A 25,918-nucleotide genomic window follows, 5' to 3' on the forward strand; every position below is an offset into this window, starting at 1 on the left:
GTATGGTATTAAAGGTCCTATATTACACAAAACTGACTCTTGTGACCTTTAAGTCATGTTTTAATGCTGTTACCGCCTCAAAAACAGACCTGGAGATGTGTTTTGTTTCATTCATACATGTTTGAGCAACCCTTTATTATTAGTCTGTTTACATCTCCAAAGGTCAGGTCAGGTCTGTGAAGAGGCGAGTCCATTAACAGTCAGATGTTTGTAGCAATGAAAACCTGTAAATCAATAAACGCAAAATACCTTTAGCGCTATACTGTGGGACATTACAAGCAAAGCAATAACATCTCCATGGAGACAAGCAGGTAGCAGACAACCTACCAAAAAAGTTATAGCGTGCCTTTAAAGAGTTGAGATAAGAGATAAAAAAGCTTAGGTTGGCGGTTCAATATACTAGCCAGGACCATCCTTGGGCAAGACACTTCAGCGGTGATAGTTTCAATGGCTTTGGGACAGAACTTGCTGGTGCAATTCTCCCGGTCATTGTAATTGAGAAATGCATTGAACCATTTATGTCCTCTTTAAGAATGTTATGTCATATAAGCATTTCTTAAACTGTGCTTTGAGTTCATTCTGGTGAGATTTGGGGCTCATTTTCTCAAGTCATAGTTTAGTCATGACATCACAAGGTGGAACAGAGCATTTTGGGCTTTGGGGATGTAGACAAACCAATTTTAAAGGGTTACTCAAGGATGTGTGAATGAAACAAGACTCTAGGTATGTTTTTGAGGAGGTAACATCATAACGTGGCGTAATATAGAACCTTTAAAGTTGATTAATGGGATTTGGAACAGTATCCCAATGACAATACAGGCAATCTTTAAAAAGGGGATATTTCACTTCTATGGAGTATTAAAGGGGGTATTTTAATTCTATGGGGTATTAACTGTAACACTTATATTTAGATCTCCATGTTACCTTCGGTTGTTTTGAAAGTGCTACATTTTCTGAAAACATGTTTAAAAAGGTTAGTTTTGTTTTTTTGATGCTGAGTCTCTGCTTCATTTGCTCTCTGCTCTAAGTTACTCCCCCTTCAGAGCACTATCACAACACAATAAGTATGTATCCCACTAATGAAACTACTGAACATCACATCAGGTTTGTCAAGATGCTGTGTTTTGTAGATTTATGGAGAATGGTCGTGTGGGAGCATGGGTGACTTTACATGAGTGGAAGTCGATGCCAATGCATGCTACTGTTATGGTCTGAGATACTTTCAGTTTGATAAGAATCTCGTTTCCCCGAGTTTAAACAATGAGAAGTTTAAAGTTCAGCCCATTAATGTACAACCTCAGGCAATCTCATGTTCAAGATCCATTTAGAGCAGGGGTTTTCCACCGTTTGATGGGATAGTACCGCTGATAAACATGTTCAGTTTCACATCCGTCAAGTGTCAGATGCAGGTGAAAAATGAAAGTTTCTAACCTGGTTACAGGCAAAGGGACTGTAAGGTCGTGTTCTGGATTTGTTTAAAACAGTAACATGTGCCATTTCACACCTCCATGGAGATTGGAAAATGTTTCAGACTTTGGCTTTATTTTTTTCTTAGATATAAATCAATCAATATAAATACATGGTCTGTTTGTATATTCTGCATATCCTGCATTGACTAGACCGGTCATGATAATCACCATCAACTTACTCAACACATGATGGATGTAATATTTTTTGGGGGTCAATATCGTGCAGACTTTTTCTTTGCACTACTGAGATATTTTTAGATTTTTACAATACAAGATTTGAGCTGTAGAAGGTTGAATAAATAACTTCACAACTTTAGATCAGCTCATTTTTAAAACATTGTACATTTAGAATAGGTTTTTGGGGAGAACTCTAAAAAAAAAACATTGAAACCAAACGGAACTAGTCTATTTCAGCAGTATATCGCACTTCAAATTTGTTTTCGTGGCAAGCCTAGCTTTGACTAATCTCAGTTACTGCACCACCATCTCTCCCATGACACTTGTATGATTTATTTGTACAGAGACAGTGCACAGTGATGCTTTAACCCACGCAACACCATAAGCAGAACTTGTGTAACGCATCGTCTCACTAACAACCTGCCCACTTCCACATCAAACAAAACCAGACTCCCACAGTGTACTTTTATAATCAAACATTTATTGTTTGCCTGTAGGTGGCACTGTGGAGCTTAGTTAGCGTGCAGGGCCTTCCAGCGGGTCAGAGGGCCACGGTTTGGGATGTATTTGACCCCACAACCATCAGGGATCAGCCTCTTCTCAGCCAACATGTCGTCAAAGTCACAGGCGTTGAACTTGGTGAAGCCGTACTTCTTGGAGATGTGGATCTGGAGACAAAACACACAGGGTTTATACATTAAAATAAAACTTACACGTTAAGGGCTACAATTTCATATTTAGGTCTTAAAGGAACTTGTATTTTCAAGTGGTTTTACAAAACATCAACCTGCAAGTTTACAAGGGCCATGTTTGAGACTCAATGTGTTCCAATTGTCAATAATGGCAGTTTTTTAAATGGAGGTCCACAGCTAATCCTAAATCAGTAAAAGCATATGGTTTAGAGTTGAAGACATTTTTTAAGTTGGCAAACTGTTTTAAATGGCACTGCTTAAATAGAACAAATATAATAGAACAAAAATATATGTACATTTTGCCATAACGCCCAGTCCCAACCCAATTTAATAGCATTGACTTAAGTTGATTTCACATTTATTTTGCTTCAGTATTTTTGTCTCAATGGTCCCTTAAAGGCCCCAGCACCTCACAGCTGAGGTCATACACAACCAGAGAGTCTGTGTCTGCAGCCTTTGCACACCACCCTCACACCACAGTGAGGCTGGTCGGCTTAATAGGCTGCAAATGCACACTTTGGGACATACACTTCTAATGTTCTATAGCAGGGGTGTCAAACATTTTCACCAGGGGCCACATTAGCAAAATAGCTGCCTTCAAAGGGCTGGATGTAAAATAAATCTAACTACTCTTTTAACTTGTTAATTAACTAGTTCTGTATTTATTACTTGTTCAAGTTACAAATATTGCATATGCATTAGCCTAGATGTAAAAATGTGGCTGTGTAACTGCTTATCTCCTGATATAATTATATTTTAAGACCATCATACCTTTTAGTTTACCCTAAACTAAGGGCCACATGACATGATGTGGAGGGCCACATTTGGCCCCTGGGCCTAGTCAATTTAAATCAAGCTGGGGAAAAAAATCCCAATTTTAAATAGAATTCTAACTAGTAAGGCTGAGCCTCAGTTTACATGCCAAGGTTTTGTATTGTGCTTTAGAGCTTTTTAGAGCACGATTATGGCCACCAAGAAAATACCTGGTTAAAATGCACAGGGTTTTAGCGAACCCAGAACAACTGAGAATGAGTTAAATATGGTCCTATGCCCAGTCACACTGTTTGTATAGAAAATTTTAAGTTTAAAAATGTTCTGGATATGACTCATTTTAATATTATGAGTGAGTTCCGTATTTGCACTGTTATAGAAGAGTACTTTGTTATAAGTGAAAACAACAGAAGAGACCACCATTGGGTAAGTCGACTTGTTCTGTACATTCTAGTGATATAATAAGGAGGAAATTCTCACGATTAAATAAAATGTCTCATGATAAACTATATTATTGTCCCATTCCCAAGTTTGACATGTGATTAGATTTAAGTCAATAGTAAAAATATTCACATAACATTTTAAACCTGTCCAGGAGCATTGACATTTGAGAGAAGACTGAACCTGCTCAATCAATTTCAAAACCCCTCGCATTTCAGAACATGTTGAAGCCTGTCACAATCACTATATCGACTTAACGTTTGAGATATGAGCTTGGATAATTATGTTTAGGCTCAATACTTATCAAGTGACTTTCTTTGCAGTAGGGCGAGGTTTGTCATTTTAGTTGTAATACAGAGATTTGAGCTGCAGAGGATTGAATGAATATCTTCTATGGTTATTTTTTCAATTCTGCCTTTGTTGCAGCTCATGTCTTTTAACAATACTGTATATTTTAAAAGTGGTTTACTGGGATTGTTCTGCTTTGAGTAAGTGGTGTAAATATTATTTGCAATTCTACATCTCTAGCAATAAATCTCGCTTTTAAATGTGTCATGACAGGCCTGGGGCTAGCAGCTTTTAAGCAGACCACCACTAGCCAATAGCTTCATTTATCTGTATTCATTGCTCTGTAGTGTTTTTTGTACCTTCTGGCGACCTGGGAACTTGAACTTGGCTCTACGCAGAGCCTCGACCACATGCTCCTTGTTCTGGGCCTTCGTGCGCACAGACATGATGACCTGCCCGATGTGCACACGAGCCACCGTGCCCTGGGGTTTACCGAACGCACCACGCATGCCAGTCTGGAGCCTAGAACAAGAGACAACATTAACATCTCTGCCTGAAAGACTACAACAGTCAACTTTAGGATCCCAGACTGAAGCAGAGTTAAGTTCTAATCACAATTTCCAGATAGTGCAGACTTAAAATGCTTGTAAAAATGCACCATTTATTATCAGTTGATGTGATGAGGATAAAACACTTAAGGACTTGGAATCTAAAGAGCTAATCTAAAGTCATTGGAGTTTCAAATCTTGATGAAATCAAAGTTTGAAATGACCAGAGGTGCTGTAGGATTTAAGGACATTCTTTTGGTTCCATTATGAGGCAGCAAACTGGTGTGCAAACATGCATACCTATAGGAGGATCACATGGTTACAAAATGAAACGGATACAGTCCAAATTGATGTGTGTTTGAATGTAACACAAATGTTTGGATTCTACTGCCTCAAAGAAGCAAATTGACAATTTAGTACACAGGAGATTCACCTGAAGTAGCCACTGGTTGGTTACAAGTCTGCAGCTGCAAGTTAATGACAAACATTTTGGATTCTAAGAACTCAACTAATTACATTCATTGTGTGAAGCTTCCACATTGCATTCAACAGAATGTCACCTGCCCCCTTTCACTGAGCCCATCACCAGATCAGCAAACAGTATTCCATAGATCTTAAACTAAAATAGATGTAAACAGCTCCTCACCTATCAGCCCCAGCACAGGATAACATTTTGTTGATGCGGATAACGTGGAAGGGGTGGAGCCTCATGCGGATGTGGAAGCCATCTTTACCACAGGTCTTCACCATGTACTTGTTAGCACAGATACGAGCGGCCTCCAGGGCTGAGAGGAAACAGACAAGTGTGAAGGGACTGTACAACTGCCCAGTCAAGTTCAGCAATATCACTTTATTTTCTTGTCAGCACAGATGCGAGTGGCCTCCAGGGTTGGGAGACAAACACATTTAAGCTTATATCTCAGTCTGACAATAGCGATGTCCATCCAAGAAGTTTAGTCATCCTTTCAACAAATTAGCGATGGAGAGTATTAGCAAACATGAATCTTTTAAGAGTGTCCAGATAATACCATGCTTTAATAAAATTCCCCTCTAATGTTCAGAAATTTTGCTTTACTCCCTCGAGCAAAGACAATTTTTCCAATTTTATGTTTAATAAAAATATTTGTAAGCGTGGCAGCTGCACAATAACCCACTCAAAAGAAATATAAAACCTTCATAATTATAACCCCAAACATGTTTACCTTCAGAGGAAAGCTGCTCGTACTCGTCAGAGACCATGTGACCGCACAGAGGAAACTCGTCCACTTTGGCCTTCTTCCTGCCCAAGTCGAAGATCCTGATCTTAGGATCTGCAAAAGAGACAAACAAGTTACAAGGATTGTTTGAGATGAGGCAATAAGAACACTGGATTTTAAAATAAGTTTTCTATCATTTAAATAAACGTGTGTATCAATGGTCCCTTAAAGGCCCCAGCACCTCACAGCTGAGGTCATACACAACCAGAGAGTCTCTGTCTGCAGCCTTTGCACACCACCCTCACACCACACTGAGGCTGGTCGGCTTAATAGACTGCAGTGTTTAAAGTCATTTAAATCCAACTCAAATATGTGAAAACAAGTGCAGAGAACTCACCAGGAACACCCCGACAGAAGCGGGACTTGGGGTAGGGCTTGTTCTTACAGTATCTGTAACTGAAGGAGAAAAAACAAGTGTAAGTGCCAGACTGTAAACATATAAACTGCACTATACTACTACTGATAGATGACATGTTTACCTTGTTTCACTGTTTACTACTGTTTATAGTGAAACTTTGTTCTATCAAATACACCTCAAGTTAACAACCACCTACATATCTCTGATCTGACAATAAAGTATTATCTATCTAACCATCTATATATCTATCTATGCGCAATAACTTATTAGCGTGTTATCTGCTACTGAAAGACTGCTTAATATTTATAAAATGACCCCGTTTTGCTCCTGGACCAAATACTGGAATTTCGTTTCAATGTTACTGATAAAACACCAACTCGTACATCTGTACAGGTTACTAATATTGTCATTTTGGATCAACACTGTCACGATCTGCCCAACCCTTGACACCAATAATCTGCACAATTCACAATAATCCCTGGTGAAGATAACGCCAACCATCTAAATAAAGAGCAATGAAAATCCTAATTCAAACATGCTAAACGTATGTGTTGCTAATGCTAAGGGTGTACGAGTGATCTGACAGTTCAGCTTTGATAGATGACACCCATATCCTTTGATAACTAGTGTAGATCACGGCTAGTACGTTAACTAGTAAATAACAGTGCATTTTAACGTTTTAATACTTTATCTCGTGTATTTAGTGTGGCATTGTGCTGTCGAGGCTCGGGCCGGCTCTAGCACATGGTGAGCTCCGCCGCTGCCATTTTCCGCAGAGCTCCGGCCTAAAAATTAAACTCAGATTTTAAACTCACCAACGGGCGGGACGGCGGCCCATGGTTGCGATCTACGGAATTAAACAGACAAAGAGTCAAATAAAGTACGAAAATGGGTAAAAGAGCGAGTTTAATGTAAGAAAAGTGAAGTTTTATCAGAGCAGAAAAAATCGCGCTGCGACCACGCACTCACCTAATGGAGGAAAGGAAGTGCGCTGGACTTCCGCTACGTCATAAGCCGCGGATGCATGCTGGGAAATATATAAAATAAATAAATATAAATACATAAAATAAAAAATAAAATATGATTGGTATCCGCTAAAAGGCCTAAAATGATTTATTATTATTACTACTTATTCTTATGTCTTTTTAAATTCGATGTTATATTTTTGGACATTTTCGCATTGTTATTCTTTAAAGGTACAGTGTGTAACTTTCTGAAAGTGGAACGTCGCGTGCACGAGTCCATGAAAATACAACGTTAAAACCACACTTAGGAACATTCTCCATGAGATATTTTTATGACATACTGTGGAAGACTGTAACCAAAGGAACAATATTTCCATGGAAACAAGCAGGAAGAAAATATGAGCCCACTCGCAGTAAGGACGGAAGTTTTTCAGTGCAATAAACACAACCTAAATGAAACAAACAACAACAACAACAATATGTTTTTATACTTTTAGTTCAGTCTATTTTTAGCTAAGTTACGGTGGCTTTAGAAAGTTTCATTTTAATAAGTGCATTACCAGACCATGATTATAACCTGATTAAAATGTATGAATAAAATAGGTTTAGATACAAACATAAAAGCAGCCTATAATACAAATCTTAAATAAAGCAAATAATCACCAAAATTCACAATATGACACACAGACCATCCATCCATCCATTTTCTTTCGCTTATCCGGGGCCGGGTCGCGGGGGCAGCAGTCTAAGCAGGGACTCCCAGACTTCCCTCACCCCGGACACGTCCTCCAGCTCCTCCGGTGGGACCCCAAGGCGTTCCCAGGCCAGCCGAGAGACATAGTCCCTCCAGCGTGTCCTGGGTCTTCCCCGGGGCCTCCTCCCGGTGGGACATGCCCAGAACACCTCCCTAGAGAGGCGTCCAGGAGGCATCCTGAGCAGATGCCAGAGCCACCTCATTTGGTTCCTTTCGACGTGTAGGAGCAGCGGCTCTACTCCGAGCTCCTCCCGTGTGACCGAGCTCCTCACCCTGTCCCTAAGGGTGCGCCCGGCCACCCTACGGAGGAAACCCATTTCAGCCGCTTGTATCCGCGAGCTTGTCCTTTCGGTCAAGTATCTCGGGGTCTTGTTCACACAGAGACGATGTTATCATTAAGTATTTAAAGAGTGTATTTGTCATATTTGTCATTAATATATTAAAATGTTAGGAACCTATATGTACGAATTTATGTAGGAAAAAAGAGTTTGTACAGACAGCAAATGGTTGTGCAAAAAGGTGCGCTTCTTAGTTTGTCCACTGGGGGTCAGTATTGTATAATTTTTCCTTGACTGGTCCTAAACAGAGACCAATCCCTAAAAGTGCAGTGATGTCATTGGAGCAGCTCGTGTTAACGCAAACCAAATGTTGTCTTTATGTTGAAACATGTTTGGAATTTAATCTGGACTCGGACTTAACGCGCGCACATAATTTACCATATTAAAACGTGTTCACTTTTATGACCATAGATGAGCTGTCTGAGAGTCTGGACTGTTTCATGTTTTTGGATCTCTATAAAAACATGTCTGAAATTGTCTTCTCTTTGAACCATAATAAGATTTGTGTAGTTAATATTTTAAGATGTGAAAATGACCGTGTGGACAGAAAAAAAAAGTCCCAAAATGGTTTTAACTATGAGCAGAGGTATAGCCTGGATTTATAATCACTGCATGTCCAAAAGTCTGAATAAAATTATATAAGATAAAATCATTAATCAAAAATAATAATAAATGAATACATTGATAAAATAAATAAATAAATAAATAAATAATACTTTTAAAGTTATTGAAAACAAAAGTCTCATTATGGACTGAAGCACACAGATAAGATTCTCCATTTCATAATCACTGCATGTTCATGTGCCCAAAACAAGACGTCTGTGAACTGCCTGAAGACAGAATGATGTTATGTAGTATCTCTGAAGTTGTACGTTGGAGTGTTTGTAAAAAGCACAAATAAAAATACACTTAAAGACACATCGCACAGTGACAAAAACTCAGCATTCACATCATTTTAACAATAATACAAATAATGTCTTGGATTTACAGCTCCTTTCAGGCACTGTCACAGCTGCTCTGGGGTAAACTGACAGAAGTGAGGCTGCTGCTAACCACCACCAACACTCACACACTGCATTTATAAAGTGAGTGAAGTGTCTGACCCAAGGAGGAGGATTTATACTACTGACTTTCAAGCTGGTGAAAGGTAAGTTGAGATAAACCTTTATTTGTACCACAATGGGGAAATTCCAGTTCCACTGTATATATAAATGGACATAGCTAACCTGTTAACCACCATGTTTCAAATAGGAAGTGATCATGGGTGCAATTCTGTTCTGGCTCAAATTCACTTTCTATTGAAAAACCTTTCCCCCTCTCTCTGTAGCTGCATCTGTCAAACTCGTCATTTTGGTCTTAAAATGTTCATATTAACCTGCTTTACATGATCCTGGGGTTTTTACTTCACAATTGTGTCTGTAAATTAAGATATGACCATTAATACAGACAAATCAGGCGCCTTCTTTCCCCAAGATTGCTCCTGCTAGCATTAGCAACAGGTTTGATTGACAGCATTGCTAAGCGTCCGCTCATTGCTAAACCAGCAATGCAGGTGGGAGGGGGCGTTACCTTCAGCAGCCTCGCTCCAGATTGGCTCTTCGGTTGCTATGATACGCACAGCCACAATTCCAAATATGGAACTCTGCTCCAACTGCTCTAGTCTTGATGAGCTTCATTTGACTGGAGCCGAGCACTGTGAGTGAAGTGACACTCACTTAGTCCACTTTTTCATTCAGTCTATGGTTACAAATCAATGTTCAAGAACACAGAAGTGTAGGAACATGCATCAGAATTATGATATTATATATATGATACTACATTATATATATGATACTATTAAAATATGTAAAGCTAACAGGCTACAAAACACAACAAGTGGCTCTTTGGTATTAACAGAATAAACAGCAGGTAGTGACTTAAGTGTGTTACATTATAAAGGATATGATTCATATTTTGTCACACTATTGCACATTATTACTACAGGTGGAACATGCACAGGGCCGGCATTGTCTGACAGCAACAGGAAGGAAAGACCTTTGGAACCTCTCCTTCCCACGTGTGAAAGATACAGCTCAACCAGCTCACTCATTCTATCTTTTTAGTGTCTGTATCAAGTTTTAGTGTCGATTAGTATCAGATTTTCAGAAGGGTAAAATAATATCAAAATAATGCAATGGGTTCAGATGACACCACATCCTAAGGTCTGTGATAATGTCTCCATATTGTGGTGTTGTTTACAGTCCCCATTAAAAGTGCGTTATCGTCCCCTCGTCTCTTATCAGCTCCCTCAGTCTGTGTCTGTGTCTGTCTCTGTTTGAGTTTGTGGAGTCAGACTTTCCTGATGAGCTCATGGAGGAAGAGCAGAGGTGGAGCTGGTCCATTTTAACCTGGAAACTGACCAAATGTACTCAGTTACAAGTACTGCTTAGGGTACCTCAGTGAAACTATTGGCATAAACACACTCAAACAAGTTTCTCTCTAACACAGTGTTATTCACAGTTTGCGCAAAACTGTAAAAATTACACACAAATTGAATCACAATAGATCACAATCTTTGCACAGTCACACGCTCTCTAGCTCACTGTGTCAGACACTTTTATTTAAATCAGGAAACACAACATAAACAGTGTATTAAAATTCAAATTAATTAAAATAAAGACTCTGTAATTATGTTTATGTGTAAATAATTACGTTTGTAGCATTGTTTTTATATTTATACCTGCAGTTCCCTGTCCACTGTCTCATCTTTAAATATATATTCATTTCAGCATAACCCAGTAAAAACCTCATAGATAAAATTGACGCTGACAGTGAGGTTGGCGAGTTGTGCACAGAGCCTATTCACTTTTTTTTTTCTTTTTTTTTCTTTTTACTATTAAAGCCAATAATTACTATTCTATTTTCTTGTTTGAATAATATGATCCTACAGAAGAATTAGTACAGATGTAATAATGTAGCTCAGTTGGTAGAGCGTTTAGCGCCATTTTGAAGATCTGTGCATTCAGAAGATAAAATATAGATTTTTTTCATCACTCTGAACAACACGGACAGTTTAAACAGAGCTGGAGACAGGTCAGAATTCTCAGATGAATTTTTAATTTTCAATATTTGTAGATCAGAAGTTTGGATATTTCGTTCAAAAACAGTCAATGTCCCATAGAGTTCTATAGAGTTTTATAGTTATATAGAGTTTTATAGAGTTTTATAGCGTTATATAGAGTTATATAGAGTTTTATAGTTCTATAGAGTTCTATAGAGTTTTATAGAGTTTTATAGAGTTCTATAGAGTTCTATAGAGTTCTATAGAGTTCTATAGAGTTATATAGAGTTCTATAGAGTTCTATAGAGTTATACAGAGTTATATGGTTTTATAAAGTTATATCGAGTTATATAGAGCTGCATAGGCCTCTGCCCTCCATCTGAACTTTGTGCAAGGCCTATTTCTTCATATTGTTTTATAAATGTATGACACAATGACTTCACACCCTGCACAGCCCCAGCCCCAGTGTCCTGAAATAGACCGATCTGTGTGTGTGTTCATCTGCATGCGTGTGTGTGTGAGGGTGTGAGGGTGTGGTCCCATAACACCCTGCAATATTGAAGCTTCATCATATCAGAAGTGTCCAAATTTGTCCTTTATATCTGAATGTAGGGGTGGGTGCAGGGTGTTGTGTGCAGGAGGCTGTGTGCAGGATGCTTTGTGCAGGACTGGACTGTGTGAAAGGCTGACAACGCATCTGTCATATAAACCAGTCTTATGAATCCAACTTGACTAAAGATTATATAATAAATGCTTGTGAGCTTTAAGTTTTGTTTCATTCACACATGTTTGAGTAACCCCTTTATTATTTGTCTGTCTACATCTCCAAAGCTCAAAATGCTCTGTTCCACCTTGTGATGTCATGAAGTGGTAGTTTTCAAGTGAACAGCTCCTTTTACCTTTAGTTCAGCAGAGATTGACAATTCCAGGACTGAAATGATCCAAATGACTCTAGTGAAGGTGTGTGGAGTTTAAAAACACAGTGGAGCACATGACATCATAAGGTGGAACAGAGTGTTTTCAGTTTGAGTGAAGAACTCAGTCTAAATAAGCAGGGTTTGTGTGTTAAACATGTGAATGAAACAAAACACAACTCTCTCAGGTCTGTTTGTGATGAGGAAACAACATTAGAACATAGATCAAGAAAAAAAAAAAAACAGTAAAATGAAACTAATTCAAACCAAATGGAATAAAACACAACAATTTTTGACAACTTTCATTTCAATATTTGCTGCATTTGAGTTTAGAGTGGTTAGAAAATCGTTGTTATTGTCACCTTCCCCCTAGTCCCGCCCACAGCTCTATATCTACTTACTATTATTTTAGAAATGTCATGTAAATATAAAAGTGCTGCAGAGACGAGGAGCAGTGAGCAGTGGGATAACACAAACTCCACCTGCTGAGGAACAGAACCCCCGACCATGCCGCTGTGAGGCTAAGCACACTGCCACTCCTGTTTCTGACACATGTCCATTTATACTGATAAAAATAATGTTAAAGTCTAAATTCCTTTCAAACACCAAAACAGGAAGTTGAGGCCCACAGAATCTGATGAGTCAGAAGTCATCTTGGAACAAAGAAAACCCCAGAACAGCACAAGCTTCTCAGAAAAAAACTCTCACTTAGACTCAGAGTTTGGTTTGAGCTAATACAGCTCAAACCAAACCCTGTACTTATAGCACACCCCCATCGTGGTGTCAGTGCAAAGTATCAATGAACATGACAGAGCTCCATTTTATCCACAGTTACTTTTTCAAATTTCAGAACACAAGGAGTAAGTAAGAATTGTTTGCATAATTTGACACACAAAGTTATACAATGCTCGCTGCTGTGTTCCAAAAGAGGAAGTGATCATGTGTGTGCTCCCAGCTCTATCATCTCTGGCCTCAATTCAATTTCTAATAAAAAACTATCACTCCTCTCTCTGTAACTGCTGCTGTCAGACTCGTCATTTTGGTCGTATTAACCCACTCTACATGATCCTGGGATTTTAATTTCACTATTGCCTCGATAAATCAAGATATGGACATTAATAACAGACAAGTCAGATGCCTTCTTTCTCTGAGGTCACTCCCTTGAGTATAAGCAAGAGGTTTGATTGACAGTGTTGCTAAGTGCTCCCTGCTAAAGCAGCGGTGCAGGTGGGAAGGGGCGTTACCTTCGACAGCCTCACTCCAGATTGGCTCTTTGGTTGCTATGATACTCGCAGTTGGAATTCCAAGTATGGAGCTGAGCTACAAATTCGTCCCTATAACTGCTCCAGCCTCGATGAGCTTCATTTGGAGCCGAACGCTGTGGGAGACGTCACACTCACTTAGTCCACGTCTTTATACAGTCTGTGTTTGTGTCCTAAAATCATCTGTTTGGAGTTGTTTTGTGCAGTTATTTGTTTTAAGATAGTTTTGTTCAAAGCTTTGGAGCATCTTAAAATCTGCCTACATCAGATTACAGCATTAGAGTGGACGAAGCTGGAAGCGATGACGTCATCACCTGCTTGTTTCCATGGAGACATTATTGCATTGCCTGGAATGTTTCATAATACGGCATTAAATATCTTACACTCAATTTATTCATTTTGTGTTAGAAAAGTACTCTAAAAAGTACTATTTCTTTACAAAGTTACTGAGGTAGATGTACCTGAGCAGTGCCCACAGGCTGTGTGTCTGTGTGGTTGGCACTGCACCAGATTACATGGGGCTTTCTGCTGACTGGGCATGCCTCATCTGATCAGGAAGTGAAAACAAAGCATTGCCATGGCAACGGAAACCACCCCAACACAAATAAAGCTCCGTTGATCTCCGCCGTGATCTTCCCTGGCACATGTTCTTATCCGACATCATTAGAATTCCTCCTGCGATTCCAAACATGAGCCTAAACACCGGGACAAGCTCGGAATCACAAACCATTTCCGAGAACAACTGAAGGACTTGAGTTTGGAGAATAAATCAGATTAGAGCAAAAACATGAAGTTATAAAATAGACATGGAAGAAAAACTCCTGTTTGAAATAAGTGGACGTATCACATCTCCACAGCCTGCTCTAGTCCTGTTTAGTTTAGTCCTGGTTTAGTTCTAGCTTAGTCCTGGTTCAGTTCTGGTTCAGTCCTGGTTTAGTCCTTGGCAGTGTTCAGTGTTTGCAGATGGCCCTGTACATGAGTAATAGTAGTAGTAATTGCAGTACCAGGTGTAGTAGTACCAGAAGTACTATCTTGTGCCTCACTCAGGTCTTGTCGGAGCAGGTCTGTGTCAGGCTGCTTCACTGATGAGATCATATGATGTCATCCTCTTCATCGTCATCCCACCTCCCCCCTCTCACACACAAGGAGGATGAGGGAAGAGGGGGAAGAGGGGAGAAGGAGGAGAGAGGAGGGAGGAGGAGAGAGGAGGAGAAGGAAGGGGAGGGAGGACATGTGGGGGCCTCCTCTTTAAATCCTGAATCATTACAGAACATGGGGCTTTCACAGGATTAAAAGGTTTTAGGATCATTTCAGTGAGTGGATTTAAAACATGACAGAGGTGAAAGAGTCGAGTCACATTTTTACAGTGCGAAAAACACTACACTGTAAAAATGACTCTGGGACACATGTGAGTCTTGTTTTACAGTAATCACTACAATCTTAAAACAAGATAAGATTTTGTGTGGCCTACGCAGAAAACTTTCATGAATGTAAGTAATGAAGTGAACTAATATTATCATTTATTAATCCATCGCGAGGGAAGTTCATTCTCTGCATTTAATCCATTCTTCAGTGTCACTGGGGCAACCGACAGGAGCAGTGTAGAGTCCTGGGACCCGTCTCCAGGTCTGGATTCAAGCCTGTTGTCCTCTGCTTGGTGGTTTCTTGCCTTATAAGATTGTCGACATCACAGTCCATGGTGGAGAGCTTCTGTTGTTACTGAGGAGCCCTTCTGTTGTTTGAGCTGACAGTGGCTCGCTTGGACCAAGCTCCGTCGTTGCGGCGTTAGTGATGATACATTACAAGTGTAAGGCATTATTATTATTATTATTATTATTATTATTATTGTTATTATTATTATTATTATTAGTCGTTGTTGTCGTAGTAGTAGTTGTTGGTAGAGTGATACAAAGGTTGGTGGTTCAAATCCTGCTCTCAAGTGAAACATCATTGCTTGAGCAGTCAGATCCACTGACCCACAGGCTCCCACAGATGAATACTGTCTCTGTGTCCTTGGGCAAAACACTTAACCCCCCTCACCCCCTGTGTCTGTGTACACTGGTGCATGAATGTGTGTGTGAATGGGTGAGTGACACCTTGATGCAAAGCACTTCATGAACGTTCAAGTTGGTCACAAAGATTGTCGCAGATGCAGTGAGAGGAGGGCTCACTCTGACCAAGCCTCCAGATCAGACAGTTTGATCTCAGTGGCAGCTCGTCTCTGGTCTTACACATGTCTAAGTTTGATCTTTGTCCCAGTTTCACTCTGAAACCAAGGACCTGCCATTTTTTGATATGACACACACACAAATCTTTCATCGCAGATGAACAGCATTTGACCCATTGTGCAGGTTTTGCATTGATGGGGGAAACCAGAGTACCAAGAAGAAACACACTCTGCACAGACACAGGGAGAACATACAAACTCACACAGACACAGGGAGAACATACAAACTCACACAGACACAGGGAGAACATACAAACTCACACAGACACAGGGAGAACATGAAAACTCCACACAAAAGAATGTGCTCCAGTAAATTGTGAAGTGAATGTTTTGTTTTACAAAGTGACAGATTAAACTTTAGAGTGAAGTGTTCTGTTCTGATCTGGTTTTCTCTTTCAGGCCCCCCACGACCACAACTCCCTCTGTCTCTTTCTCTAAACCTCACTCTCTCTTTCCCTCTTTCTCTCCCTCCCACCCTCTCTCACTCCCTCCTTCTAGCTCACCCTCTTCTTCCCTCCTCCTCATCTTCACTCCTTTCTTTCTGTCTCTCCCTCTTCCTCTCTTTGTCTCTCACTTCCTTCTTTCTCCCTCTTCCCTCCTTTCTATCTCTTTCCCTCTTCCTCCCTCCCTCCTCTTTCTTTCCCTCTCCGTCTTTCTTCCTTCCTTCCTCCCTCCCCCCTTCCCTCCTTTGTTTCTTTCTCTCTATCCCTCCCTCTTTCTCTCATCCTCCCTTTCCCTCCGTGCCTCTCTCCTTCCCTCCTTTCCCTCTCCCCCTCCTTTCTTCCTCCCTTCCTCCCTCTCTCCCTCCTTTCTTTCATTCTCTCTCTCTCTCTCTTCCTCCCTTCCTCTCTCCCTCCTTTCTTTCCCTCTTCCCCCTCTTCTCCCCCTCCCTCCCTCTTCCCTCACTCGCAGGAGGAATGCGGCTGAAGGCTGGGGGGCGATGACATCATTATTTTCACTTATTGTTTTTCTTTCTCACATCTGTTTCCAGTGAAAGACTCAGGTGAAGACAACAGGAGCAGAACAGCGGGAGAGAGAGAGGGATGAGAGGAAGAGAGGAGTGGAACAGAAGAGGAGAGAGAGGAGAAAAAGACGAGAGGAAGGAGGAGAGAGAGGGAGGAGGGAGAAGAGGGAGGAGAGGATGAGAGCGGGTGGAGGACAGGAGCAGAACAGGAAAAAGAGGAGAAAAAGGAGAGAGGGAGGAGAAAAGGAAGAGAAAGAAAGAGAGGGAGGAGAGAGGGGAGGGAGGAGAGGGAGAGAGGGGGGAGGGGACAGGTGCAGAAGAGGAGAGACAGAGGAGAGGAGAGAGAGAGGGAGGAGAAAGAAGAGAGAGACTGGAGACAAAGGAAGAGGAGAGGAAAGAGCGAGAGGATAGAGAGGTAAGAGGTGGAGGAGAGAAGGGTGGGATGGAGGTAGGGAGGAGAGGAGAGAGTGCAGACATGGCTCACACAGACTCATGAGGTGGACCTGAGCAGGTGTGACTCTCTGTGTCAGAGATGAACAAGATGACATAAACATGTTTGTTAAGAGAACTCTGAGCTGTAAGACACTTATACACGTTTAAAGCCACACTGCGGGACATTCCAGGTAAAGCAATAACATCTCCACAATACTTCAGATGCCCTGGCTCAAATTGATTTTTTGTGTATTTTTTGCACTGCCGTGGTTCAGGATGATTCAAAACCTAAGAGAGAAGTGATCTGATAAGACTCAAACTAAACAAGCCTGATGACACGGAGAGAAAGAAAAAGAGAAGGAGGGAGAAGGAGGGAAGGGGGAGAGAAGGAGGGAGAGAACTGGCGGGAGAGAGGGAGAGAAGGAGGGAGAGAAGAGGAGAGAAGGAAGGAGAAGTGATCTGATAAGACTCAAAATAAACAAGCCTGAGGACACGGAGAGAAAGATATAGGGAGGGAGGAAGAGAGGGAGAGAGAGGGTAGGAGAGAGGGAGACAGGAGGAGAGAAGGTGGGAGGAGGGAAGGAGGGAGAGATGGGGAGAGAAGAAGTGAGAGAGGGAGAGAGAAGGAGGGGAGAGAGACAGAGAGATAAGGGGTGGGGAGGGAGAGAGAGAGAGGGGGTGAGAAAGAGAGGGCGAGGAGAGAGGGAAAATTAGAGAGGGGGAGGGATGGGGTGAAAGAGAGAGGGGGGGAGACAGAGAGAGAGGCAGACATGGAGGGAGAGGGGGTCATGGTACAAAATACAACTGCTGCAAAATCTGAGTTGAATTCAGTCTTAAATTGTGTTTTGATTTACTGTATTTATTTCACTGTGTCTTTGAGTTATTTTTGTATTATTTATTTATTTTTCAAATAAATAGCATGAAATATCTGAATAAATCTCTATAAACTGGCCCTGTATGAAAATGCTCTAAACTCATCTAAACTTCATTCATCAGTGTTATTGTTGTGGACTGAAGTCGTTCCAGAGTTTTGCAGTGTAACAGTGACCTCTCACATTCCTCCCCCCAAATATGGACAAAAGCCTGATGCACCTCTGCTCCGTCAGACCCACAATGCACCAGCCCCACCACTATACACTATCTATGTATACTGACACCTACCCACAATGCACCAGTCCTCTGTACAATAACAACACTATGCACTGCATGAATCTATGACCTGTCTATGACCAACAACCACCTCCTCTACAGTCATACAATACAACACACAATACAATACAACACACTGTATGAACCACCTGTCAATACACACACAGACCCAACAATAAACCAAACCCTCTCCTCTCTCGTGTGAATGAACCATGCACACTGTGGAGTATGATGAGCTTTGACACACAGTAATATTAACTCAACACTTTAGAAAGTCCTGTACAGACCAGTGCTGTCTGCTCCTGTTATACACAAATAACTCTACTTTTACTCTGAGCACACAGACATATGTTTTATATGATTCCACATGTAATAGTCACAGAGCTGATGTCTTGTTTCAATAAATCACTCAGAGCTGAAATATATTAAAGCTAAAATCATTAAGACCAAAGACTTGGATCTTTAATCTAGTGTTTAAACAAATCCTGTGTTTAGTCCAGATCATGGAGTTGATTCTTTTTATAACTGATCTTTACTGAGCCAATTAGTTGTTGCAGCTTTAAGTGTCATTTTTATAAAACACATTTTCCTAAAACATGACAGTGAGAAATATCCAACAGTGTAAAAGTCAAACAGTGACTGTGGCAGCGTCCAAACACTCGTCCAGCGAGGCTCTTCTGGGCTGTTCAGTTATAAAAATAGACTCTTTTTCCAGACTAAGATTTAGTTTAGTTAAGTTTAGTTTAGTTATGAAAACACACTAAACCTTGGTCTGGAAAAAGACTCTAATAAAATAACATCCAAACACTTCCAGGCCTGATTGACTGATCTAAACATATTTCTGATGTTTGTCTGTTTTGTTTGGATGAGCACGGCTGCATCTGCAACAAAACAAATAGCACAGTTAGTTCAGAGTGAAAATGACTTGTTACTGTGTTTGTAAAAAGTGACTCTCACAGTAGCAGCAGCAGAACAAACAGATGAAACAAACACTCGTATCTGACACACTCACACATAAAACCACATTAAGATCTGCTTCAGTGTCATGTTCATTTGCTGCAGAGTCTAACACAGAGCTCCCTGTGAACCTGCACAAAAACTAGTCTAGCCACATGTGTTAGCTTAGCCCCAGAAAGTGTAACCTGTAACAAACACACTGTTACGGTTCATGTTTTATAATCAATGGAATTATAAGCCTGATAAAACTAATGATTAAAATATTAAACACTTTAAACACTTGACTTGGTTCTGAAATAGCACCTAGCATGTGAGCTAGCTTAGCCTAATTTGCTGCATTATAGTCAACGTAGCTGCTTCAAATTAAAGTTATTATAAAGTAGAAATATTCTTTATGGTCATGACATTGTAGAGAAATACTTTGAAAACATTCTGGGTTAATTATAAGGTAAATGACAAAAAATAAATAAAATCAAATATATCTACAGCACATCAGCTTTAGGTTTCTGTCGTTCATTTTAGTTACAAATGTGTTTAATTATAGTGTTATTTCCTTACCACCAGCATCAAAAGCAGCAGAGTGAAGAGAGACAAGATGTTAGCTCTGGGAACTGGTCTGGACTGGTCTGAACTGGAGCTGCACAGTTCAGAGTGACTTTTTGGGTAAACTCTCTGGAGAGTCATTTAACACTGATCTAGTGTCATGTCTGCTGTGGTGACTCTGCTTTACGTTTAGGTTTATTCTCTGTATTAACACCAACACTGGGTCAGATATGGGTCTTTCTGTAAAAATTCTGATGAGTGTTTATTTCACTGCTGAAAAGTTAATATCTTTTATCACTGTTTTTAACTGTGTGGCAATAAAACATAACACAAAACATTCACCTGTGTATGGACGCTGTAGGGGCCAGTGTGAAGCCATTTTATGTATTTAAAACAGAAAAGTCTCCATGTGGTTTAAACTAAAATGGTGCAGAGGTGTGGTCTCTGAGGTCCCGTAGTCACAACGTTTATTTTCAGTCTTGTTTTCATTTTATTTACCTCAAAAGTTTAGAATTATCCCTGTGTGATTTTCATACAGAGGGACATCAGTCTGGTCCCCACTCCCTCCATCACCGTGTGCGGAGTGAGGGAATAATGCAACAGAACCCGGTTTGGAGTGTCAAAAACGAAAATCTATGCATTATTCTTAAATGAGCAAAATAATGGGACTTAAACTGTTCTACCGCTGATCATGAGAAGAGTGAAAGATTTGGGCACGGGGAGGAGGGGGAGAGAAAGAGAAGGAAGGGGCGATGAAAAAAGAGGGACAGAAGACAAACAGTGAGAGGAGGGAGAACGATAGAAGGAGAGAGAAAGAGAAAAGAGAAAGAGACAGAGCCGGGTGCAGTAGAAGTCAGAGAGAGTTACCTTAAAAGGCTTTGCAGCTCCAACTGTTTAAACGTCCTGCAGCCCGTTAAATGTCCCCATCACACATACATGCAGGCATACACACACATACACACACCAACACACGCACATACACACACAAACACACACACCCCTACACACACACACATACACACACATACACATACATACAGGCATACACACACACATGCACACACATACACCCACACATGCACACACGTACACACACACACCCACACACCCCCACACACAAACACACACACCCCTACACACACACCCACACACACGTACACACACGTACACACACACCCCTACACACACACATGTACACACACACCCACACACCCATACACACACGTACACACCCCTACACACCCCTACAGGCATACACACACACATGCACACCCCTACACACACACACACACACACACCCCTACACACACACATATATACACACAGATATACACACATATATATATGCACACATATATACACATATATACACATACAAACATACACACTTATACACATATTCATACACACACATATACACACACATACACATATATATATACACACACATACACACACACATACAGGCATATATACACACACATACACATATATATATATATATATATATATATATATATATATATATATATATATATATATATATATATATATATATATATATATATATATATATATATATATATATATATATATATACACACACACACGTACACACATATATACACATACACATACACATATACACACACTTGCATATACAGAAAAATGGGCTCCTCTCTAGTTTTAGATGAATATTGTGATATTGTGTGTAAGCTATAACATAATGATCCACAGTTGTCAGAGATTATCACTATAGAGAGACAAAACCACAGGTCTGATTTAAGCTGAACCTGTTTGAATCCACGTCTGAACTTTAAAATATGTTGTGGATCTTGTACTTAAAGATTTACATCATGGGCCTGAGTTTTGTCCCCATAGAGAGACAAGTCCCCATGATGTGAGTGTGTGTGCAGATTTTAGTCCCCACACTGTGAGAAAGACCCATCCCCCACACACACACACACACACACACACACACAAACATATAAACAAAGTGAGGCAGAGGAGGAGGATGAAGAGCAGGTATTAAAAAGCTTTTAGTTCAGACTTCAGAGAATTTGACAAATCATCAGCTCCCAGTAAAAGTCCAGAGTGAGTTAGATACAGAAGGACAGGACCTGCAGACGTTACACTCCTGTCCTTTTAAAGCTACACTGTGCAATTTTTCAGGGGTCCACAATCTACTCGTCACCATGGAGATGTTTTTGCTTTACCTGGAATGGCAAGACTGATTTATCTTGCAGTACCAAGAGAAACATGTATGATTTCTGTTGGGATGGCCCGCCTCTCCACTGATCTGACCTGTAAACAGAAGCTGGACACATGCGCAGAGAGACGAGGGACAATCCACTGTCCTCTGTGTCCTTTTAAAGACAGCTTTTGTCCTCACATGACATAATCCATCGTCCCATCTGGAATGCCTAAACACTGCTCAGCACAGGAACCTCGAACCATGAGCCTGGTTACGGATTTATTACTGTTGCTAAAGGTTGCTACGTTCTGTTTGAAGAGTCTGGAATCGGACGATAGAGAGAGTCAGACCTAAGAACCTCAGAACACATCTCCTCTCCAAAACTCTGTATCATCAACAGCCTCGCTCCAGATTGGCTCTTTGGTTGCTATGATACTCACAGTTGGAATTCCAAATATGGAACTCTGCTCCAGATTGGTCCCTATAACTGCAAACTCACTTAGTCCACGTCTTTATACAGTCTATGATCAGAGCTACATACATCACTTCTTTCACCTGAGATAAGTGACAGTTTGGTTCTTCCATTTTTGATTCTTGATTCTTCCTTTATTTATTTATTTTTATTTTTTTTACTGAGGCGAATTAAACTAAACATTTTAGATTCTCCAGTTATTATCAGGGCTGTCAGCAGAAAGACTTTATGCCCCCATGAATCCAGATACAGACACTAATGTTACTTTCAGCAGTATAAACTTGTTTAATATGTTTGCTCCCTTTGCTAAGTCACTCCTCCTTCAGAGCACTATCACAACACAATTGGCTGCATCCCACTAATGAATCTGCACATCACATCAGGTTTGTCAAGTTGCTGTGTACAGTTTTGTATCATGTTTTTATGTAATTATGGAGAATCGTCGTGTGGGAGCATGGGTGATGTAGACTTGTGGGCGAAGACTTGTGGGTGGGTTCTAATGTGGGAGAGATCACTAGATTATTCAAAAATGCATGGATGACATCTAAAACCTCTTCAGGCATGTTTTTGATGAAGGAATAATGTTAACATGACATAACATGGGAGAAAGTTACAAAAAAACATTTTGCAAACCTCCTCTTTAAGTGTTCGGCTCAACAGGTTCAGTTACACTGTAAAATTTATGTTCACTGTTAGATTTAGATCAAAACAACAGAGAGCTCTGTGTTCACACTGTACAGATTTAGTCCAGGTTTGGTCCTGGTTTGGTAAAGGTCTAGTCCTGGTTTAGTCCAGGTTTAGTCCAGGTTTAGTCCTGGTTTAGTCCTGGTTTAGTCCTGGTTTAGTCCTGGTTTAGTCCTGGTTTAGTCCTGGTTTGGTAAAGGTCTAGTCCTGGTTTAGTCCTGGTTTAGTCCTGGTTTGGTAAAGGTCTAGTCCTGGTTTAGTCCCGGTTTAGTCCTGGTTTAGTCCTGGTTTGGTAAAGGTCTAGTCCTGGTTTAGTCCTGGTTTAGTCCTGGTTTGGTAAAGGTCTAGTCCTGGTTTAGTCCTGGTTTAGTTCTGGTTTAGTCCTGGTTTAGTCCTGGTTTAGTCCTGGTTTGGTAAAGGTCTAGTCCTGGTTTAGTCCTGGTTTAGTCCTGGTTTAGTCCTGGTTTAGTCCTGGTTTAGTCCTGGCTTAGTCCTGGTTTACTCCTAGTTTCATTATGTTTATAGTACAGATCTACTGAACATAAATAAAACTGTCACATTTTCCTTTGAATCATTTTACATTGATCCAAAGTAAATCATTTGACTTTTAGATCAGTTTAACCTTCTCTATAAAAACTAAACAAAATAGGATGAGTAGATTTTATGTATATTGTATCATAATCAACATCATATGAAGAAGTGACTTTGTCCCAGAGTTTCAAACAGTGACACACGTCTGTCGTTTTGTGTGACACTTGTGTCGTTGTGTTGTGTGTGACACACTTGTGTCGTGTTGTGTGTGACACACTTGTGTCGTGTTGTGTAAGACACACTTGTGTCGTGTTGTGTAAGACACACTTGTGTCGTGTTGTGTGTGACACACTTGTGTTATTGTGTTGTGTGTGAGACACTTGTGTTGCCAGCGACACACTCGTGTCATTGTGTTGTGTGACACACTTGTATCATTGTGTTGTGTGTGAGACACTTTTGTCATTGTGTTGTGTGACACACTTGTGCTATTGTGTTGTGTGTGAGACACTTGTGTTGCGAGTAACACACTTGTGTCATTGTGTTGTGTGACACACTTGTATCATTGTGTCGTGTGTGAGACACTTGTTGTTGCGTTGTGTGTTTCCTGAAGGAGTTTTGTATAAAGGCTCTGTTCTAAATATCACATGAATCAAATCCATAATTATATGTGAGTCTGCAGAGGAAACCTCACAGACAGAGCATCCCACCATGCACTGGGAAACAAAAACACACACAGACGCACACATACACACACATACATGTACACATATACACACACACACACACCCCTACATGCACACATGCACACATAGACGCACACACTGCAGACAGACACACACACATGCGCAGGTGTGCGCGCACACACACACACACACACACACTGCAGACAGACGTGCGACAACAGGTATTATCATTGAGTCAGTCTGATACAGTCTTATGAGTCACTGCACTGCAAAAAACACATCCAGTATAATAACACAGAAAAATGTGTAGTTTTGGTGTTTTTTTGTTTTTTTTTTCTTCTCAAAGAGTAAAACGTGGTGATGGAGCAGGATCAGTGTTGTATCTCATCCTCTCGTGTTTTGTGAAATGTCCAAAAGTCAAACCCACAAATGTTTTCACTGATAATTTTTATTAATGAAAAGCTCCATTCTCCCTCTCCCTATTTATTTATCCAACCACATCACAGCATCTGGGAGGGCATCTGACACACTACAACATCTGCAGATAAACTAGAGACATTTGACCTGCCTCCATCTATTTGCCCAATATAAGAGGATGACACACAGGGAGGGAATCTGAGACACAGGGATTTATAGCATCAAGCAAAAAATGCTTAAATTTATCATGAATTTATCTTGAAACTGGTAAAATATTGTTGAAAAAGTTAAACAAAAAACAAAATCAAGAACTCGAGTATTTTAAACTTTCTGTGCAGTGTGTCTGTTTTTACAGTGACCGTGATTCTGAGTTCAGGTGAGACACGGATTTATACTGTAACTATTACCACAGTGTGTACACAGACTGTACACTGAGGGCGTGTGTGTGTGTATCTGTGAATATGTAGGTGTGTGTGTGTGGGGGGGGGGGGGGGTGTAGGGGTGTGTGTGTAGGGGTGTGTGTGTATACGTATGTGGGGGTGTGTGTGCATGTGTGTGTAGCATGGGTGGGTGGGTGTATCTGTGTGTGTATATATATATCTGTATGCGTGTGTGTGCCTGTATGTATGTGTGTGTGTAAGTGCGTATGTGTGTGTCTGTGTGGGCGGGGGTGTGTATGTATCTGTGTGGGTGTGTGTGTGTGTGTGTGTGTGTATATATATATATATATATATATGCATGTGAGTGTGTGTGTTGTCTGGACACTAGACATTTGTTTAAGGCTGATTCACATTTCCTCGTTCCCTTGCTGAGTTCTGATTGTGTGACTCTGTGGTTTTGACATTCTACAGTCTCTGAGTCACGTCTGAAACACGAAACAAACACAGAACCTACAGTCCACTTCTCACATTTGTGCCATTGTCATAAGAAGCACAGACTTAAAGATGCACCATGTCACTTTTCTGGATACCTGCTCGTTTCCATGGAGATGTTATTACTTTGCCTGTTCAGTTGCGTCTCTCCTGTTTAAATTATGTTGTACTGCCTCAAGCTCTTTCAAATGAACACTTAAAGGTCCTACACAAGGCAAAACGAACTCTTGTGAGCGTTAAGTTATGTTCTAATGCTGTTACCTCATCAAAAACACACTGGAGTTGTGTTTTGTTTCATTCACACATGTTTGAGTAACACTTTATTATTAGTCTGTCTACATCTCCACAGCTCAAAATGCTCTGTTCCACCATGTGATGTCATGAAGTGGTAGTTTTCAAGTTATCAGCTCCTTTTACCTTTAGTTCAGTAGAGATTGGCAATTCCAGGACTGAAATTACCCAAAGTGAAGGTGTATGGAGTTTAAAAACACGTGGAGCACTTCCTATATTACCATTTAAT

The 25,918-nt window shown here is 40.5% G+C and overlaps 1 protein-coding gene and 2 non-coding genes across 3 annotated transcripts; all 3 read right to left on the reverse strand.

Annotated features, from left to right (window-relative positions):
* Nucleotides 1-2,107: 2,107 nt before the first annotated feature.
* On the reverse strand, nt 2,108-6,966 carry rpl10 (ribosomal protein L10). The gene is made up of 6 exons (XM_033969811.2): nt 6,816-6,966; nt 5,980-6,038; nt 5,589-5,696; nt 5,033-5,171; nt 4,198-4,360; nt 2,108-2,314 (listed from the first exon to the last, which is right to left on the reverse strand). Exons 1-6 carry the CDS (start codon nt 6,836-6,838, stop codon nt 2,159-2,161), a joined length of 648 nt encoding a protein of 215 aa, XP_033825702.1. The 5' UTR covers nt 6,839-6,966; the 3' UTR covers nt 2,108-2,158.
* Nucleotides 2,714-2,846, reverse strand: LOC117374204 (small nucleolar RNA SNORA70). Its single transcript, XR_004541631.1, has one exon. It is a non-coding gene; the product is annotated as a small nucleolar RNA SNORA70 (small nucleolar RNA).
* LOC117374203 (small nucleolar RNA SNORA70) lies at nt 5,790-5,922 on the reverse strand. Its single transcript, XR_004541630.1, has one exon. It is a non-coding gene; the product is annotated as a small nucleolar RNA SNORA70 (small nucleolar RNA).
* Nucleotides 6,967-25,918: the final 18,952 nt, after the last annotated feature.

The sequence above is a fragment of the Periophthalmus magnuspinnatus genome, chromosome 7 (assembly GCF_009829125.3).
Source record: "Periophthalmus magnuspinnatus isolate fPerMag1 chromosome 7, fPerMag1.2.pri, whole genome shotgun sequence".
NCBI classification, from domain to species: Eukaryota; Metazoa; Chordata; class Actinopteri; order Gobiiformes; family Gobiidae; genus Periophthalmus; species Periophthalmus magnuspinnatus.

Bases quoted from the DNA above. Each gene is read 5' to 3' on its own strand.
- rpl10 (XM_033969811.2), bottom strand. From the start codon at position 6,838: ATGGGCCGCCGTCCCGCCCGTTG. The intron at 6,039-6,815 runs GTGAGTTTAAAA...TTTCTCCTTCAG, and splicing joins GGCCGCCGTCCCGCCCGTTG to TTACAGATACTGTAAGAACA. The intron at 5,697-5,979 runs GTGAGTTCTCTG...TCTCTTTTGCAG, and splicing joins CTTCTGTCGGGGTGTTCCTG to ATCCTAAGATCAGGATCTTC.